Source organism: Drosophila tropicalis, unplaced genomic scaffold (genome assembly GCF_018151085.1).
Source record: "Drosophila tropicalis isolate 14030-0801.00 unplaced genomic scaffold, ASM1815108v1 contig_859, whole genome shotgun sequence".
NCBI lineage: Eukaryota > Metazoa > Arthropoda > Insecta > Diptera > Drosophilidae > Drosophila > Drosophila tropicalis.
The window spans coordinates 3,791,598-3,812,725 of record NW_027173353.1 but is presented as its reverse complement, the minus strand read 5'-3'; the positions used below and the strand labels follow the sequence as shown (position 1 = coordinate 3,812,725).

General features: G+C 35.5%; 2 protein-coding genes across 6 annotated transcripts; both read left to right on the top strand.

Annotated features, from left to right (window-relative positions):
* Positions 1-1,697: 1,697 nt before the first annotated feature.
* On the top strand, positions 1,698-20,319 carry fray (frayed). 4 transcript variants are annotated; one of them, XR_011033349.1, is made up of 3 exons: positions 1,698-1,840; positions 5,517-5,540; positions 15,667-15,778. XR_011033349.1 is itself a non-coding variant. In XM_068297960.1 (3 exons), exon 2 carries the CDS (start codon positions 16,170-16,172, stop codon positions 17,808-17,810), a length of 1,641 nt encoding a protein of 546 aa, XP_068154061.1. In that variant the 5' UTR covers positions 5,519-5,540; positions 15,667-16,169; the 3' UTR covers positions 17,811-20,036; positions 20,108-20,319. The 4 variants fall into 4 exon arrangements, 2 of the variants coding, with proteins under 2 accessions (XP_068154061.1, XP_068154060.1); XM_068297960.1 differs by lacking the exon at positions 1,698-1,840 and adding an exon at positions 20,108-20,319 and having other exon boundaries at positions 5,519-5,540; positions 15,667-20,036; XM_068297959.1 differs by lacking the exons at positions 1,698-1,840; positions 5,517-5,540 and adding exons at positions 8,849-9,213; positions 20,108-20,319 and having other exon boundaries at positions 15,667-20,036.
* On the top strand, positions 1,723-21,124 carry LOC137583072 (E3 ubiquitin-protein ligase RNF181 homolog). Of its 2 annotated transcripts, XM_068297961.1 has the most exons (4): positions 1,723-1,840; positions 5,517-5,540; positions 20,484-20,805; positions 20,874-21,124. In XM_068297961.1, the coding sequence occupies exons 3-4, from the start codon at positions 20,497-20,499 to the stop codon at positions 21,006-21,008; spliced, it is 444 nt and encodes a 147-aa protein (XP_068154062.1). In that variant the 5' UTR covers positions 1,723-1,840; positions 5,517-5,540; positions 20,484-20,496; the 3' UTR covers positions 21,009-21,124. The 2 variants fall into 2 exon arrangements, with proteins under 2 accessions (XP_068154062.1, XP_068154063.1); XM_068297962.1 differs by lacking the exons at positions 1,723-1,840; positions 5,517-5,540 and adding an exon at positions 13,050-13,184.
* The last annotated feature ends 4 nt before the right edge of the window (positions 21,125-21,128 follow it).

Sequence of the window (21,128 nt, the reverse complement as noted above, 5' to 3'; positions counted from 1 at the left end):
AAACGGTCTGCCGCACTGGTCTGAGACGCTTTCTTATGCTAATTCTTGGCACTGGACACTTAGTTGATTGGTTTTTGTTCATTGTCCTCGTTGACTGATTGGATTTTGGTCATTTGCGGCCGTCATTGGTGTTGGTTGGTTGATTTTTCTGCCGCCTTCTGATGAAGCTGTCGGATAGAAGCACATTATCCAACCGCATCTCCACTTTATGCCCATGTTCATGTCCATCTCTGGCTTAAAGTTGAAACAAGACAAGAATCTTTTGTTTATCCTTTATCCTAGGTAAGCCTTCAACCGGCGAATCGACGCGTGTGGCGGCTTAGTTAGTAGATGACCTTGACCTTAATTTGTCATCCTTGATAACAGTTCGTAAACCACACACACAGCCGCTAACAGCTGCTGTAATTTACAGCGTTCAAGCTTGCGGTTGTTAAAGCGCTTAAAGCTATAAAAAGGAGGGGGCAAGTAGAGCTTTTAATTGTTGAGGATTACATAAATAGAATCCTGTAAGTTCTCTGTGAAACATGAGTAAGGATGGATGATTCGAGGATTTTCGTATCAAACTGATAAAAAAAATTGTTCATTTGCATCACAAATTGTACGTGGCTCACAATCTTTTGGGCAATGTTAAGAAAAATATTCAAAAAGAAATAAAAGAAAGCAATCACTAGACTTCGGAAAGAGTAAGAGGAAGAATTGAAGAATTGTAACCTGTGATCTCTCATTTGCACTTGGAATATAAAAGAAACTCTTTCTCTGACCTGTGGAGTGTAGGCAGCGGATTGGCATTGGTGGGAAAAAAAGCGGGAGAAAAATGCAAGCATTATAAAAGAAACTCCAGCGGTGAGAGAGGAAAAAAGTGTAAAAGAAGTTCCAGTGGCCAGAGCAAGTGCAGTCATCATAAGAGAGGTCACTTGAGTTGTAGTTGAGAGACGGTAGCCATAGAAAGAGTGATCAATTACCTCTCACTTGCACTCGCACTAAGCGTCATTATCAGAGAGGTCACTTGAGTTGTAGGTGAGAGGCGGTAGCGATAGAGAGAGAGATGAAATACCTGTCACTTGCACTCGCACTAAGCGTATAAATAGCGCTACAGTGGGGCAGAGCGGTGACAGTTTGCAATTAGTGCTCAAAGTGATCAGTCGAGTTGTCAATTTTAAAATATTCTTTAAATTACTATTTATTTATATCTTTATCAATCAATTTTAATTTTAATTGTTTTAAAACTATTTAAACTCACTAATTAATGGTGTAAAATGCTTTCATGAAAATCTCATTCGTTCGCAACAAATTTAAATTTGCGCGCCCATTTTGTTTTTATCGATATACGATAGTTTTATCATTTGCGAGCATTGTGTGTGTGCACCAGTGTGCCCTTGCTTAAGGGGTTTCCAACTCTGTCCACACTGCACACAAATTCAATGTGATGCGGTCATATTGTTGATTTACATTTCGTGCCGTAGTTTTATTATTGCAATAAAATAATATAAAACAACAAACAAATACAAATCGAAGTTTAGCAAGCCGTGTTTAAACCCGAGTTCCCAGAAGTTTGTTTGCCGCAGTATCAACAGCAACAACAACAACATTGAAAGCAACAAAAACCGTATCGTCACGCTGAACTTTGTATTGTTACCAAAAAAGAAGACATAAAGAGAGCGAGACCGAATTAGAGGAAAATCAATCTGCAAAAAATCAGAGTCAAGGTGCAATTGTGCGGCAAAGATACTAGAAGACAAAGGCCCAATCTTTGTGCCCCAAAATTAAGCCAATTTAATCGATTTTGCCGACTGCGGTAAAAGCCGCCGAGGAAGAACCAGCAAAGGGAAAACAAAAACAGGTTAGTCAATTTTCACATTTAAATCTTCTATGGAGTGTATAACTGTAACTGGTTTATTTCAATATGTGCTGAAATTTCTAAAAAGAAAAAAAAACACAGATGAACAAAATACCGGCTTCTGGGTCGTCATCTGTGTGAGAAAGAAGGAGAGCGATAAAGAGAGAGAGAGAGTAAATGAAGTAGTGATGGTGACTCAGTGAATGCGCTTGTAGTTGTGTGAGGTTATGCGTGTGTAAATCAGTGATGCTCAGAGCTAAACTAGTTCAAGATTGTTGTTTGTTTATAAAAGAGTATTTTATTTTTAAAGAAAGTTGTTTATTAAATTGCTTAAAGTTTCAAACTTTATGAAATTGAGAAAATATTTCACTCACTGCTCTAACTGAAAAATTAACTGATAACAATCAACTCAACTTCTACTTCATAACATTCTAGAATTTCCTTGTTATATTTATTGTTATTCGATACTTAAATATTTTGATTGGAGGCCGATCAAATGATTATATTTTCGTCCATATTGATTAATTATGTGAACTAGTAGTGATGTCCAGCTACTTTTGGAATTGGAACACGCGCGTGTTTAAAAGCTACAACTAACAAAACAGTGCCGTCCAGCAATATTAGGTCACTGGGTAGTGGTTGTAGCAATAGTTTTACGGTCCCCGAATTGATTGAATTGCTGCATTTTTCCTAATTGATACGAACTTCAGAGGCAACGTAATGTCGCCTCAACTAGTTTCAATTAGCGGCATTTTTCTGCTTTCTAAAGGCATTTCACTGTGAATTATTTGTTGTAGTAGTTACAGTTGTTTTTGTTGTTGTTGGTTCTTTTGGTGTGGGTGCAGAGGCCCCACCAGCTGTTTGCATTTACATACATTTTTCAATTGCACTCAGCGTGCGAGCAAACGAGTGAGTGTGTGAGCGAGAGAGAGGGAGAGAAAACAAAATTATGCAATAGTAATTTAGCATGTTATCGTTGTTTACTTGTTGTGGTTGTTGTTTCTGCTAGTTTTGCCTTCTCCTCTTATTGCCTTAACTCGTCACTAAGGTTAATTTTCTCACACTAATTCCTGAAGGTTAATTGTAACAAATTTCACAATTTTCCTCAAAACAATCCAAAAAAAATTCTTGTTTCAAGAACGAGTGTAATCCAGTTAACTAATTTTAAAATTTCTCTGTAATAATTGCATCCGTTTCTGATGAACAATTTGCAGTTGTTATCAAATTATTTATGACTTTCTGGATACCGACACCTGCTTAATTTTGGCATACACGTGTAAACCCAAAAGCATAAAGCGTATCAATTTTGAATTGCCAAATTTCCTAACACTAAAATTAAACATAAATGTTGTTTTTTTTTTTTTAATAATTTCAATTGTTCAATTTTAAGAATTTCACAAGTTGGCCACACGCCACAGTCGCGTGTCAGTCCCTTTACCCCTTTCTCTCTCTTTTTCGAACAATGCGATTTCACAACTCTTGCTACTAATTCAATCGATCAACGATTTAAAGCAAATGGGACCCAAAAAAAAAAACACCAAGCCCATTGCGATATGTCTAATAATGCCCCATTTACACCTGCCGTTTTATTGGCTGTCAATTTAAGTTTCCAATTAGTTGCATCCGTCCATTGCTCTTGCCGCCTGCCTCCTGGCGGCCTCCTTGCAATAGGTTGTTTTGGTTACCCATGCACCCATGTGACACACATGGTGTGAACCACGTGCAATTCAAATAGTTGATTGATTCTCTATTATGTATTACCCCATTACAATCAACAACAACACATCAGTTGAGCCTTGAAATAGTGCGAGGGTTATTTCAAGAAGTTCCAACATTTTATTCATATCTATCTGAAGTCCAGTTTCGATTTTGAATTTGTGAGTACCGCTAAAGATACCTTCCGACCCTCGTTAGAGCACAGCACTTAAAACTATTGATGAATAGATTACAATTATAAATTTAGTTCTTAATTTTCTTAATTGTAAAATATTGATTTAACCATTAATATAGGCTATTTGTGACTTGCATTTTGCGCAGTTTGGTTTATTATATGTCCAGTAGGAATTTTGCTAGTATATGTGTACATTTCTGTATGTTAGTTAATACCTACATATACATATTTGTGTCTGCCATAAATTTAAGCGCATTTTATTTGCTTTGCATGTCATTTTGTTGTCCTCGTAGATTTCTATTCCTCTCCATTTCTCATCAGTCATACTTTGTATGTCTTTTAATGGGTTTTACAGCACGTGCCGGTTTTTGTTTATTATGAAATTGATTTTGTTTATGTATGTTTATTATTTGTATTTATACAGCAAATGTTTATAATTTATAACAGATGACAAACTTTGAAGATGTGATAAAAACAAAAGTAGTAATAGTGTCCAAAAGTTCTGTGAACAATTTGATTAAATTGTATAAACAAATATATGTATTATCCGTCTATATGCTATATACATATGTATATATTCATAATAAACGATTCATTATTTTTAGTGTAGAACTTTCCGCAAATGACTTTATATTCCTTGTATTGATTTCCATAATTACAACTTGTAACTCAATTTGCCTAACGTATCTTTTTCCAAGTGAAATGGTAGCAGCTGCCAATGGCTATTAAGTTTAATCGACTTGTTTTGTTGTAGTAATTTTGTGTAATTTCCTACTTTGTATTCATACATGTGTATCGGTATTTCTCTTACCCCTTACCCCCAAATTAGTTCAGCACACGTAATTATATTCCAATTATGTTGAATGGAATTTTTCCTTCATATTCCTTTACAATTTGGAGATGTATTGATATTGGAAAAATAAACATATCAATATTAACCACAAACAAAATAAACAAACAGACGTCACCAAATACATACACAAAGATCTATGTATGTACTTATATATCGACGTCAGTAAGCAGGTAATAATTTCTTCAATACACTTTGTTAGCTCTACTTCTAAAAGCCATTGAAGAGGAAAATGTCATCCTGCAATAAATAATTTGAATATTTAGATAGAAATTTTCATTGGGAATTCTTTTTCATTAATAGCAACTAATAATGTGTTAAGATGCTTCTTTTTTACCATTATTAGTTAGATTTGATTTGATCCAGATCCAAAGTTGACCCTGCTACCCCCGCTAACTTGTGTTTAATTTTCTTTATTTATTTTGGCTGCTTTGATAAATTCTTGCATTTTAGCAGTCCATTGCTTAATTTGTTGCAACAGGTGCGGCTAGCAAAAATTTCCGTCCGATTGGTATTGCTATATGGTAGATATATGTAGCTGGTTCTCAACCCAGCTATAAGTACATATCTGGGTGGTCCGTTGCCCAAAACCAATTTTGGCTGCCTGCTCATAATTTATTTGCATGTGGGGATAAGTTTTATATTTATTGGCAAGCAGATATGTTATGTATGTATGTAGGTAGGTATTACGACTGAAAAAGGAGCAGTGGATCGAGAGAGAGGAGGTAGAGATGAGGCGCAGATAGGTTAAGCGAGACTCATTTATTTTTTGGTTAGTGACAAAATTATCATAAATTATCGGTAATTTCAAATCAATATTTATGTTCGCTAATTATTTATTTTTAATGTACATTTTTTATGTTTATTCATTTACAGAGATAAAAAAAAATATTGCCATTTAATAATAATTTATATAATTTCATTTAATTTTCTTACAGATTTTACGAATCGCATTGCTGCTGGTAAGTTTAATTTATTTCATAAGAAAATATTTGCAATTAAGTATCGAATAGCATTTCTCACTGGCTTCCTATTTATTATTTTAACAACAAATTGTTTTGTGTGTGTGATTCATCCCAAATGATACGGTGTAGACAAAACGCATTAAAACTAATCTAAATTGTGATCTAAAAATCGAAATGAAATTACAAAATTGTCTATTTAGACACTTAGTTGGGTCACGTTCAGATCGATGCTAATCGCTCAATTGCGCCTGGGCTCTGTGTCAAGCACGCGGAAATGTGTGGGTGAGGGCATGTGCACATATAAACTATTCCCAAATATATCACTGGCAGCCCCAAGAGACAGGACAGAGAGAAAGTGGCCGAAGGGTGTGGATGGGAGAGATAGATGGATAGATAGAGCACTGGGGCTAATGTTAATTAAATTTCGCATAGCCTGGCTGATTCTATATAGTACGTAATGTACACATATCGAGGCGCCCCCCAGTCTTTAATTTGTTTGCATGCTCAGCCAAGCAGAAAAATAACAACAAAATTCGCATAATGATCGGCATGAGGATGAATGAAGATCATCATCATCATCATCATCGCCATCATCATCATTGTCTGCATCATTATCTTCAACAACATCATCATCATAAGATACATCATCGTGATGACTGGCGGGGCCCCTTTTGACTTTGAACTTGTATTGTTGCTTGTAATTTATTGCAATTTCTGCAGGGTCAAACAAACCAAACAACATACATACTAAACACAAAAACAAAAAATCAAGTAAAATAAAACTAAGGCAACGGGTTTCGGTCACACAGTTTGCACAATTTTTCATGAAATCTTTTAGTTAGTATATAGAGCTATACCCATTATCAAATAGAATATGAATGAACCAAGATATGATACTGAACTAGGAACTTTTGATCAAACTTAACAATTTAAGGCATAAATATGATGAAAAACAATCCTCTTTCCTAAGTTTCTTCTTAAAGAATGTCCACGCATTCATTTTATTTTTATATATCGAAATATTAAAAGGAAACTAAATACAAAACCTGAACAGAAGCCAAAAACCCTTTAGTTACTGGGTATTTTAGTAGTCTTTATAGCATCTAGACTTTAGTTTTTATGTGCTTGCTGTAAATTTCCTACTCACTTCGACAACGTGACGTTTAACGTTTTAAATTTAGCAACAATAAAGCAAAGAACTGGGTTTTTTTCCCTGGTTAGGTGGGTGGTGGGTGAGGTGGTTATATGGAACGACATTTCAATTTCAATTGTGATTGCTATTTTTAGGCATTGTCATACAGAGCGCAATAGCCCATGGTGCTGCTTTTATTTAGCTTTTTAATCATTATTTTGCATATTGAGATGAAGAAGAAAAAAAAAAAAAAAAACAACAAACGTGCAAACAAAAAAGAGGGAAAAAAACAACAATAATAATACATAATACGTGCCTCAACTTGGATATATAAATTGTGATTTGTGGTCAGGTCACTTGGTTAAACATTCTCAACGAGTTATTGCATAAGCATTTAGATTCAAGTAACACTTATTCGAATAATAAACACAAATCAGTCAATTTTAAACGAATTCGAATAAAAACTATCTTACTTTGGTGTATCTCGTTGGGTTCTTTAGAAACTTATAATAAAAAGTGAAATTATTCTTATATTCCTTACTCTATTCCATATCATCCAAGGGTCCCATTATTGCCATGTTTTTTGTACTTAAATTTTGATTTTACAGTGTAAATTGTTTAATTAAACGCCAAAAAGACAATTGTTAATTTATATTCTTTTTTGTTAATATTCTACACAATATGCAGCATATATATATGTACATACATACGTGTATCTTTGTCTGAACAGTCAATGGTTAATTAAAACTGTTTGTCGCTTTGATGAATAGGGTCAAGTTTGCGTTTCCGTATGCCCAATTTAATTCATTATCTAAGTCCAACGAAGGAATAATAATGACCACTTAAAATATCATAATTATGACTTCCTACAGTTGCAATTTTGGAGAACACAGAGCACAGCTCAATGAACTGAAATACCCTCGTATAGAATTGTTTAAATAAATAAATTGCAATCATTGTCTCTAAATTTATAGAGTTCGAACGAAAATCAATAGAAGAAACTAAAATAAAGGCAATGAGATGAACTTTTGCACTCTTAACTCTTAAGTTCAGCTTATGTGGTATGCCCTTTCTTGGCCCTTTGTGCCCATTTGATGTCACCGACGTCACGTCATTTCACAATGTATGACCGAAGTGCTAATGCTTTAGTAATGATCTATATAATACGGCCTAAATTAAATTATCAAGTGTCCAAGGAATTTTCAACTTTGGCCCGCCCACATAAGTAATAATATCTATCTGTTTTGGGGCGCTAATTTCTATTTAGTATGTCAAATCTTCGCTCAGTTCGTTTTGATCACTTGACTTGTGTTTCGTGTGCGCAATAAATATATATACATACATCTATTTTTTTATATATGTATCAATAAGTAGCCTCTGTTAAATTTCGCACATTTTTTCAGTGCTCGGAAACACACAAACATATTTACGATTAAAGTAAAAAAAAAAGGAAAGCAAAATTTTACTATAAACAAAAATTTAAAAATACATTTCTTATAAGATATATGCAAATTGTTAAAAATAATAATAACTTCTAGAGTTACGTACGTCTTTGAAAAAGAAAAAGTACCTACCTCAGCACAGTGTTGTTAAAAAGTATGCAAACAAATGCACAAACACCTTGCAATAGAGACAAAAACAATTGATTTATTTCGATTTGTTCAAGTTTTACACAAATTTTAGTGTTATTATTAATGATTTTATTTTAAAAAGCGTTTTTTTCTCTTTCGAGTGAGATTTTAAACGAAGAGATTAGAATATTTTAGATTTTCAATGAATTGCAAATATTAGTTAACAAATATGTATAGATTTCGATTTCTAATAGAGAGACAGCAGGTTTAACAATAAAATCCCCTTTTAAATCGACGCCAAAATTGCCGAGCAACAACAAAACTTGACAGAGGCGGCAAAATTTCGCACATTTTGCCGGTTGGCGATGGTGGTGGACTCCCTTCTCCACCACCGTGAATACAGACTGCTCTTCCCGTGTTCCATTCATTGTTGTTGTTATTGTAGTTGTCGTCGTCGACTTCGACGTTGTCGTGTTCCGCCATTTGTAGAGCTCATTTAATTTTTTTTATTGTTGTTTATTGCTTAACGAAATGTTCATTTTAAATGTTTGATTACAACGATTTGTGAAGTTCAGTCGAATTTGTGATTTTCGCGCTGAAGGAGGCGTCGAGCAGTTAGCTGTGTGTCCGATCACAAGCCCAGAGCCCCGAAGGGCCACTCACTCATCCACACACCAGATCGAATCCAAATCCCAATCAAGTGTCAAGCTGTTCAATTGCTGTGCATCTTATCAGTTGCGAAACACTTTAACCGCACTTACTAAAAAAAAAAAAAACTCAACAAGAATCAAACATTTCAAAAATCACGTGCAAATCGACGTAAAAAAGGACAAACAGTTTAAATTTTCCTTATAACCAAAGTCAAATTGGTTTCCAAACCTACATATTTTTTTCTCAACCAAGGAAGGAAAACAAAATTAAGAAGCCGCAGCAATGCAGTTTCTAAATTTTATTTGCCTCAAACAAAGTGGGTTCAAAAACTAAAATATTCTATATACATACATATATTATATTTAGTGAAAAAGCGCATGCAAAACTAGCAACTAGCTAAAAAAGAAAACTGTGTGTGACTAACTAATTATAATTTCATGTTATCATATGCCCGCATTTGTCATTTTATAAGCTACATAAATTTGTTATTTAGCCGAATGCAAATATTAAAAATAAATGCTCCAAATCGATAGGATAGCTAAAGGTGACTTTTTATTTTTCCACGTTTCCATTTGAATGCATTTGCTAAAGTATTTTCGTTTTTTGTCAACGAAATATTTCATATTTTGACAGGAATTTTGAAACATTTCATTAAAAGTCATTTAAATAGTTTCAAACTTGGTGACAAATGGTAACAAGTTGAAATGGGAGAAAAGGGTTATCTCGGTTTGTTTTATTTTAAACCATACAACAAATGTATTAAACTGATTTTTATACAGATTATTTTTTTATTTTAAATATTGTTTATTAACCGTGTTTGTTAACTAATTTATTAGACCTAAGAAGGCCTTCAACTTGTTGGCAAACGTAAAGCTCTCTATGCTTTAGCATACATAAATATAATTCTTAATATTTATTTAGCCCGCCTGATTAATCATCTAAATGAGAACGTTCTCACAAACTTAAATATCAGCATGTGATTTGAGCAAATCATTTGTAAATGTCATTAAATGTGAAAATGAAAACTAAAAAAAAAACGCAAAAGAAAACCTAATATACACTCATATTGAAGCTATGCGAACTTAGAATACTTGATGAAGAATTAAGCATTAGGCAAGTTACTTTAGAACATTGAGCAATTATTTCTGCTACTGAAAATAGTTTAAAGATAGAAACTCGACTCATTTGTTATTTAATATTCTTCGCTTGCTCAACGATTAACCGCGAAAGAAAAAAAAAATCACACTCGTAAGTGGCAAATGCCTACTTGTAATAATTACGCTTGCTTCAATTCCATGGGAAATGTGTCACAATTAATGCCTAATAAATTAAAAGTTCAACCACTTTAACGACCATTTGTCCCTTGTACATATCTGTTACCGACTTTTCGTCACTCAGTCTTTTGACTTGACTTTTTTAGCTCGCTGCTTATAATTCATCATCATTTTGTTTTTTATATATGTATGTTCATATCTTATTTCCATTAATTCTATAAATAAGATTTACAATTTTGCAAATTTCTAAGTGCAGTGAACGTTAAATGTGTTAGCCTTATCTTACGACTATATTCAGCATCCACTAAGATGATGATTAAATATGTTGAGATTACTTATTTTCTTATTAGGATAGTACTCGAAATTTTTAATAATCAGTTTTATGAACGTAGAAGCTTTCACATCTTTTTCAAATCCTTTATCTCATATTTATTAATCTGCATACATTAAAAAGGAAATATTTTATTTCGGATCATACATTAAACATATTAGTATCAGAAAATACTTGTTATTGCAATTTTCGCAAGTTTAGTTTCCTTGAAAAAGAATGCCTGCATCTACTTACAAATGTCAGAGAGTTAAGTTGGCCAAGATGAATGTAGAATATAAAAAAGGATCATAAAATTTCCTATTAGTTCTTTTGGACTCTTATAACAAGCAGAGGGCGCACCTTTTATCGCGAAATATTACTTATCTCTATGGTTTTTCACCTAGGGGAAGAGTATTGTGTCGTCCACTGTCGTCCGTATATATACACATATTAATTGATCTATTCACGCACAGCGATGACGATCATCGTCTGCTCTTGCCCACTCCTTTCCCCGCCTGACCACTCTCATCCTTACCCTTACACCACAATGTTGAATGCATTGGAAATGATATGCAAACAGGCGAGACGGATGCGAGTCTATAAATAAAACTTCACGCAGAAATGAGAAATGTGTGTGCGATATTTATATATAAATCCTCGGTCTTTATACGATGGCATCAAAAAAGACAACAAAAATATGCACAGAATTTAATTTTATGGTATGCAGACTACGGATTGCCGCGACTCTATAATTTCATCTATGTATGTATATAGACACTCTCTGAAGTCTAAACTTGTATCTGAATTCCATATGGTGTATGTCTGTCTGTCATTATGGTCAAGCAGTAGGAGCAGCAGCAGAATCATTTGGAAACGGTTTCAAGGTCCTAAATGCATTTTCTTGTTTGATTTTCCATGACGATGGTATGTCTCTCTCTCTCCTTGCTTTCTTTTCTAACCTTTTTTCCAGAGGCATTGTTATCTAATTCTATATTAAATAGATAACTAATAACAGGAACCGCATATGATAAAGATAGTGAGAGAAGCAAAGAAAGGCAATGAGAGTTGTGACTTTTGGGGATGGGTTGGCTTTTAATTGGGCGTGTTTATGTGTGTGTGTGTGGAGTGTGTTCTGGTGCTCTACTTTTTGTCTATTTTGTTGTTGCTAATTGTTTTTGTTTGTAATTATTATTCGGGTTTATGCTCTTCTTCTTACTTTTAACTTATCGTGCGCGTCAGAGCAGAGCTGATAAAAAACTTGAGTAAACTCTCTGAAAAAAATATATGTGTGTATTTAAATACCCTATCCATTGATAAAATAAGCGATTTGAAGTTATATACAGTTTCACATCTGCTCTGTGTTGATAAGGAACATTTTTAGCGACATATTAATTGGATAGAAACCATTTAGTCACCAAATACCGTAGCATTGACCGGAACTAAAAAAGTTTATCATGCAGAAAGCTTACAAATCTAGCAAACCCATACACTAAACTGGCGTCCCCATCGAATACTTTAAAAAAAAATATGCTCTCACTTATTAACGCGGTCTCTCTCCCTCTCTTCTCTCATTTGTTTTCCCTCTCCACTCCCCTTAAACAGCCCCCCAGTCTCAAACTCAGTTTTTCTGCTGTTGATAGTTGCTCAATACATTCAATTTTTGTATTTTTATTGTACTGAACTTTTCTGTACTCTATAAAATATCATATTTTTGCCATATCTAATATGAATGAATAAGGAATAAGTTCCTCAGCCAAATCGTTAAATCTCTACCTCAAGGACCAAGAATCTGTTTGGAATATCCTTTTCGATATCCTAGTCCTTATATTGAGGGAGGGGAGAAAGTTGCGAAAAGCTAAAAATTGATTCAATTCATTTACGGATAAAGCTCTAATTAACTTTTTTTAGGAATTCAAATCAAAATGTATTCCAAATTACATAAGTCACCAGATTTTTGCTGTTAATTCTTAATTCAATTTGTGTAATTAACATTTATAATAGAATATTTTCTACAATTAACGATTTTATTTCACAATTGTGATTTATTGATTCTGTACTAATAGATCGTAAGTAAAGTATTTGTATTTTGAAACAAGTGTAATATATGAGGCGAATTTCGAAATACTTTAGGCAGTAAGCAGTTCTAAAGTGCTCCCTGTTTAACTAAAAAAGGTCATTTAAGTCTAAAATATAAGGGAATTACTTTTTTACCTATTTTAAAAGTGTTCTTGTAAAGTGAAAGACCAAAAATGATTATGCGATATAAGTAGATTGTGTGTTCGTTTTTACTTAATCTCTTAACAGTAGATTAGGGTATCCAAAAGTCAGCAAAACCCCCCAAAATTTGTATTCTTGTTGCTCTCTTCTTTCATTTTCTCTATTTGCGGCCCATCTCCGCCCCCCCCATCTTTCTGACTGCTGCCTGCACCCAGTTAGCGTAGTCTCTGGCGTAGCCATTGGCGCACTTGTTACGCGCCGCTGTTGTTGACGTTGTCGTTGACGTTGGCTGTTCTGTTGGTCGCTTTTTGTTGGGGCGACGGCGCTCAGTTGTTGCGCGGCGTTGAAAGCAAACAGAAGGCGGACTGAAAGAAAAGAGTGCGCGCGCGTGCGTATAGAAAAACCGAAACGAAACCAAAAGAGGAAGAAACACCCAGAAGAGGCGAAAAAGAAAATAATACTAAATAACTCGGGCGCCAACTGAAAGTAATTACCAAGCCAGAGAAAGAGAGGGAGAGAGTGCCTTCTCCTCTTCAATGTACACAATTTATCCTATATAGTTTTGCGTAAATTTGTTTTGATTTCTTCAGCGTGAAATCAATCAAAAAAAGGAATACCTCAAAAAAAGAGAACTTAACTGAAAGCTAGGCCTTGATGGAAATTTATTAAAGTCGTGTGACGAGCAACCAATATGTGCTTATCATTTCCACATGATCGTGTGACTCTCTATGAAGAGATACCCCCACATACAAACATATACATATATGTATATTGCACATACAAAGTTTGTAGTTGTAGTTGGAATATTGATTTATTTTGACATTTCCTAAGCGCCGCCACCGCCGACTTTTTACTGTGTGTGTGTGTGTGAGTGTGTTTTTTTGCTTTTCTATTTCTATTTCACAAAAAAAGAAAACATTTTTCTTAAACAAATTTGTTGTTCTTTGCTTAAATTAGCATACATATAGATAGATATGCAAATATCTACATTCAAACATATAGTATTAGACTGGTTTCTGACATTCAAAATTTCGAAATCTCAAAACAGTTAGCCAGATATTAAGAGTAAATGTCACTTGGCCGTGTCAACATGGCGTATGATTTGTTAATTGTGGATTGAGTTGCCTTCTTTCGACACGTCATTAAGTTATCCAATACTTTGTGATGTCACAAGGATATCTAAACATAGCTCAACTAAATTGAGTGTTTCATGAAGCGAAAAGTTTAAATATTCAAAAAAAAAAAAAAGATCGTTTAAGTTCATTAAATTTTATGATGCTTCGAAATTATCTGTTTCGCTAAAAAAAATTTCAATAAATTCTGTCAAAAAATTTCCTATCAATTGTAAAACCAGTCTAATGTACCTACAAAACAAAATATGTGGTTTGTAGGTACATACACATGTATATATTATATATATTTGTATGTCGTTTGTATGAAACTGTTGCCAAGTGTTTTGTTTTTACGATGCCGGCATTATGCGCGTTTCCTGTATGCCCTGTACTTTGAGTATTCTTCTTCGTTTCTATTTTGTTATTTGCTATGTAAACATGAGGCAAATTTGTTTGCATTTCTCATTATAAGTTCTTCTAGTGCTAAACTGTTAAATTCGTTGTGAGAAAAAGGAAAAAAAACATAAAAAACGTTTATTTTTTCTCTTTTGGCATCTGTTTGCTTGCTTAGGTGTTGTTTAGTTGAGTTTCAGTTAGTTCTTGACATAATCTAAACCCTAAAAAAAAAAAACAATAAAGTAAGCAACATTAACCACATGACTTTAGTCACTCTTGATAACTACTGACTTGAAGCTTTATCACACAAAGTTCTCATCAAAAGATCTATCTATCTACTATATATAGGGGATATTTATGCGTGTTTCCTTATCGCTAAATATTATATTTATGTACATATGTTAGTATTTGTAGCCGCACACACACACAAACACATGAATATACAGAAGTCGTAACACTGGAAAAAACTTAATTACATTTTCTACATTTTTGTTGTTGTTGTTGTTGTTGTTGCTTCTATAAATAGCTCAATGCGGTCATTGGACCCGCTTCGCACACCTCCGCAATCCAAAGTAATTTTTATGCTACATGGAGCAGAGAATGAATGATAGAGAGAATGAGAATAAGAGAGAAAGAGATGGAGGCCAAACAAAACAGAGAGACAGAGAGATATTGGCTGGCGTATGAGCCGGACATTTATAACGAGCGATTTGCTGTACAGTCAGAGTCTAAAATTATATGACTAGTCACTGTAAATTCCATAGATTACTTCAGTTAGCCCACTTTAGAGACCCACTTTATTGTTAATAGATCTATAATTTGGACTTAAACTGAAAATTAATATACATTTGTTAATATGCACAATGTTTACAATTTACTTTCCTCTTTTTTTTTTTTGTTGTTAGCCCATTTCTGCTATAAACTTACAAGTTTTTTTTGTCGCCCCTTTGATTTACATATACCATTTTTTTCATTAGAAGCGTAGTTTATTCATAAAATCCCAAATAAAATCCCATACTTGCAAAGCTTTCTTATCAGTTGAAGCGTGTAAATATTTTCACCCAAAATGTACACACATAATATAAATTTTCAATTTTATATTCAACATGTGCCGGGCATTTGTTTTGTTTTGAAAACGTTTTGGTAATTCCCAAGAAATTTCATTCTATTATTTGTGCGATTTTGCTCTTAAAAGTCTAGTTTGAAATGTAGAGATTGCTTAAATGAGTTCATTGAATGGAACTATAAAGAACATTGATGTATTTTCCATAGAAATTCAAATTTAGTTTCTTAATTGAGGTGAATATTCTTTTACTATATTGGATTTAAAAACTTAGAATTTATCCTGTTATAAGCATTTAGTTAGTTGCCCACAAGTTGCAAGAGAAATACGCGTTTTTACTTCTTTTTTTTAACACAAAAGGCAATATCCCAATTTTACTCTCTTTGCTTTATTGCAGAGGTTGCTCACTTCGCCAATAATACAACCGCCAACATCAACAATAGCAGCAACAGTAACAATAACAACAATTGCGAAAATAAAGGATCTACAGAGGATACCAAGGAGAGCTATCGCATCTTTCGTTGCTTTTCACAAGAAGATCAAATCACAGAAGGCGAAGAAGAAACCAAAGGAAATCAGGAGACAGGTTGTCAGCCAGCAGAACCGAGAGAAAGCAATTCAAACTCAAGAGGCAGCTACAACGTTCAGCAAGAGCAACAACGTTCCAGTGTGACAAAGGCAAACTTTGCATCGGTTTATCGCCAGCAGGACGAAGAATTCCACAGTCAGAAGCTTGAACCTCCAACTGAAGCGGCGGAATCCAGTAAAGCGGTTGTGTCCCAACAACCACGAATCAAGCGCAGACAAACGCATCGTTCTCAAAGCCAACCGGCAATTTCCCAACAGCCGCAGCGAAGACGTCCAACACCGCCCCCTCACGCCGCCAACTCAGCCCGAAGCATGACCTCCATACCCGCCAATTTGTCCAGCAATAATGTGGCTGCTGCTGGTTTAGCTGGCGCCGGTGGTGTGGTCCCAGCAGAGAAGCAACCGTGGCCCAACTCCAAGGATGACTATGAGCTGCGCGATGTGATCGGTGTGGGTGCCACAGCAGTGGTGCACGGCGCCTACTGCATACCCCGAAATGAGAAGTGCGCCATTAAGCGAATCAATTTAGAGAAATGGAATACGTCGATGGACGAGCTGCTGAAGGAGATTCAAGCCATGTCCTCGTGCAATCACGAGAACGTTGTGACATATCACACATCGTTTGTGGTGCGTGAAGAACTGTGGCTGGTGCTTCGTCTCCTAGAGGGTGGTTCACTGCTCGACATTATCAAGCACAAGATGCGAACGGCCAACTGCAAGCAGGGCGTGTTCGATGAGGCCACAATAGCCACAGTGCTTAAAGAGGTGCTGAAGGGTTTGGAATACTTCCATTCTAATGGCCAGATCCATCGTGATATCAAGGCGGGCAACATACTTATTGGCGACGATGGCACCATTCAGATAGCCGACTTTGGTGTAAGCGCATGGCTGGCAACCGGACGAGATTTGTCGCGGCAGAAGGTCAGACACACATTTGTGGGAACACCTTGTTGGATGGCCCCTGAAGTGATGGAACAGGATCATGGATATGACTTTAAGGCGGATATTTGGTCATTTGGCATTACGGCCATTGAAATGGCCACTGGTACGGCTCCATATCACAAGTACCCGCCCATGAAGGTGTTGATGTTGACACTACAGAACGATCCACCGACCTTGGATACTGGAGCCGATGACAAGGATCAATACAAAGCCTATGGCAAGACATTCCGCAAGATGATCGTTGAGTGCCTGCAGAAGGAGCCCTCAAAGCGTCCGACTGCCAGCGAGCTGCTGAAGCACGCCTTCTTCAAGAAGGCCAAGGATCGCAAGTATCTGGCTCAGACACTGCTCCAATCCGGTCCCAGTATGGAGACACGCGTAAACAAGGCAGCCAAGCGGCAACCAGGTGCCTCAGGCCGTCTGCATCGCACTGTCACGGGCGAATGGGTGTGGTCCAGCGAAGAGGAGGACAACGGCGGCAGCGGTAATGGTGGCCGCAAACAGCCATCATCTGACTCCGAGTCGGATGATCGTCCCATTAATAAACTAGAACGTGTCGATTCATCGGACAGTGATCGTGATGAGCCGTCACCGGAGATTACTCCAAGCCTATCTTCAGCCACTGTAACTCCAGGAACAACGGCGGCAACAGCGACGCAACAAATAACCGCTGGCGTGGCACAACTCCCATTGCCCAGTGAGGCAGCTAGCGAGGCGCCACCTGTAAATCTAGTGCTGCGTATGCGGAACCTGCGCCGGGAACTGCACGATATACGCTTTGAGTTTGTGGTGGGTAAGGACACTGCCGAAGGTATTGCCACCGAGTTGGTTGATGCTGGACTTGTGGATGCGCTGGACACGCAACCGATGGCCCAGCATCTGGATCAACTGATAGCCCAGAGTGCCACCATGAAGACGATAACGTTCCAACTGAGTTCGGGAGTGCAGCCCGGCGAGGTGCCCGATGAGCGATCACTTGTGGGCTATGCGCAGATCTCCATTACGGACTAGGTCTAGTAATGGCCTAGTGCCTTAAACAGAAACCTGCCTTGGGCCACCCACTATCTTTATCCTGTACGCTCCTCTATCCAACTACCTACCTACCTACTTCTGATACGTAAGGGCCAGGCCTGGCCTGGACCATGCCGTTGCTGCTTTTAGCACTAGACTAGAACTAACTGTAAAATGCTAGTGATAGATCTAATTGCGAGCCGATCGTGTTTACTATATAGAAATATTATCTCTACATACTTGTATCTTATGCCATTGTAATTACTCCATGAGTCCCTCTCTCCCCCTACACTCTTCCATCAGCCACCCAGATCCTTCTCTACCTTCCTGCCGTGTAGTTAGATGCCCTCAAAATGCTAAAGTAGCTAAAGTTATTTGCAAATTGTGTACTTATTCGTTTTTCGTTTTCTTCGTTTTTAAGTAGCGCTCACAGTTCTGTATATACATCAATGAGATATACACATCATTATATATATATATATATATTGATATATATGTATAACGCTTTTCAATTTAGGAAACTTTGTTTACTAACTGAAATTGGCAGCGCGCTGTAGACCATTTCAATGTCTTCAATGTTTGCCCAAAACCCTCCCAAAAAAAAAAAAAAAATATATATCCACATTTTTAATTTATTATCTAGCCATCTAAACTATACTAATTTGTAAATCTTAGAGTCGTAAGTTTTTGTTTTTTATTATATCATATTATTATTATTATTATTTTTAGTATGATAATTCATTCGTGAAAACTATTTTACAATTTTAAATGAAAGCACACCTTGTTTAGTTTGTAAGCTCGAAAATGATGTATGACCTTTATTAGTTCAATGGAAATACGAAAATGCTTAGGTAAAGTTCTGTTGCTCCAGCCCCCTCCCCACCCCTTGGCATTAGCAGCATTAGTTTGTCCTAAGTAACTAATATTAGATATGTTGCGCTGTAAATTTTGAAAAAGTACATACATAAACAACAACAACAAAAAAACACAGAAAACAATAATTACAAACAATGAAGATTATTAAACATAATATTTAGTTAAAAAAAAAAAAAAAAACTGAAGAAAAAAAACAAAAAACAAACAAATTTCTTTTGCGTTTTTCATTGGCTTACAAATTGGAAAATTCATCTCCAAAAAAAAAAAAAATAATACATACTTTGTTAATATGTTTGATTAAAGACAGTTACAAAGTTGTTAATAATAGCAAATAATTTTTTAAATCTCAGTCACACTTTTCACTTTACTTTCACTGGATTGAGAATAAAACTTGCAAGATCTAGATCACTACATAAAAGGGTAAACTTATAGCCAAGTAGCTTCTGAGAGTATGTATTATATGTTCTGTTAGTAGATTTTGAAACAAAAGATTCTTAAGGGTACAAGTATAAAGACAATAGAAGATCTTTTAGAAAAAACCCCATTTACTTTCAAAAGTCGTTACTAGTCGGAAATTCAAACGGATTGTTTTATGGGCAAGAGAATATAATCAATAGATCAATATTTTATTTGAGTTTCGTTTTTTATTTAAGGATCACAATCAGCTAACTTTTATTATTTGTTTTGTCTTCACATTTGAAAATTTTAATGAAATTCTCACAAGATCATTGCATATCTCATTTATTTAAAAAAAAACTTGTTTTTGTGACGTTAAACATTTAAATACATAAAAATCCAACCAAAGGCTTTTGCAATGCTCAATGGCAACCACGACTAACTAAAAAAAAACTAAGCTCTCGTGTTCGAAACTATATTTACTGACATACATACAAACGTGTATACGAGAAATTTGGAAATTTTAATAAATTATCCACGACACTTATGTCAATTTAAATAATTTCAAATTTATATGTCTAAATCATTTCGATTTTTTTTTTTTTAAATTTACAATACAATATTTACAGCCAAGTGTAAGTCATGTCTGATTATTATGAAGAATTGTGTGCCACGTCCAGCGAAATGAAGGATCTAGCAGATAAACTAGAAGATAAACGTGTAAAACTTGCGACTATAGCTATAATGAATGGTATCGATATGGACATTGAGCTTCCAGAGGTATTTAAACAATCCATTGACCAGTTGGAAAACCATCAGGTCACCGAAGCCGATGCCAATAGTTTCCAATGCAAAATATGTCATGTTTGGGCAGCAAGTGGTGAATTATACAAGATAATTTCGTCATGTAAGCACAAGTTTCACAAGGATTGTATTTTGCTATGGCTAAAGAAGGTAAAACGTCACATGGACATATAATCGATCGATATACCTCAATACGATTTGCCGGTATTATTGATTTTCAGGCACTTGTTGAAGAAGACTTCAAGTCTTGTCCAGGTTGCGACTGCCCAAATACCATTGATCTATATTCCTACCAGTTAACCAAGTTTAGGGACGAAAGGCAGCAACGCCAAAAGCGTGCAGACGCTAATGCGTTTTCGATGTTTGGCTAAATTTGGTTATCTAAAACTGTCAGTTGTATATTTTTGAAATAAATGATCATTAACCTTTTGTATGGTATATCGTTTTTCTTCTGGGGGGTAAAATAACTTAAGCTTAATACAAGATAAAAGTCCTGTGTATATTTAAGTAGTAGTATGTATGTATGTGGACCTTTGAAATTCAAGTCAACTTTCAATGATTTAGAAAATTTACGAAATTTTGTGAAACTTTTTGCAGCCTTTTTTGAATCATGTCTGATTATTTTGATGAATTGGGACACACACCCACCGGGCCGGATGGACCAAATGATTTGGAAAGAAACTACCGCCGCCTCCAGGTGTTGGCCATCATGAATGGCATTGATATGGACATTGAGGTACCAGAAGCATCCAAACGTGCTATAGCTGAATTGCCCAGTCATGAGCTCACCGAAGCTGATTGTGGTGGTGATTTGGAATGCTCTGTGTGTAAAGTAGAGGCAACAGCTGGGGACAAATATAAGATATTGCCATGTAAACACGAGTTTCACGAGGAGTGCATACTGCTCTGGTTGAAAAAGGTAATAATCCAAGAAAACATTATCTGTATATAGTGAAAAAGAAATATTATTTTCTTTGATCCGAATAGGCCAACTCCTGTCCATTGTGCCGCTATGAACTGGAGACCGATGATGAGGTTTATGAAGAGCTACGCCGATTCAAGCAGGATGAATCGAATCGCCGTCATCGTCAAGATACCATTATGGATTCCATGTTTGGTTAGATTTCAAAAACCATTTAACATTATTTTTGTTGTCCTCTAAATGTCGCTTAGTTCTTAAAGGGAAAGTTGGTAAATTTTTGGTTTTTGTTTCAATTGCAATAAATTAGTATATTCAAGTAT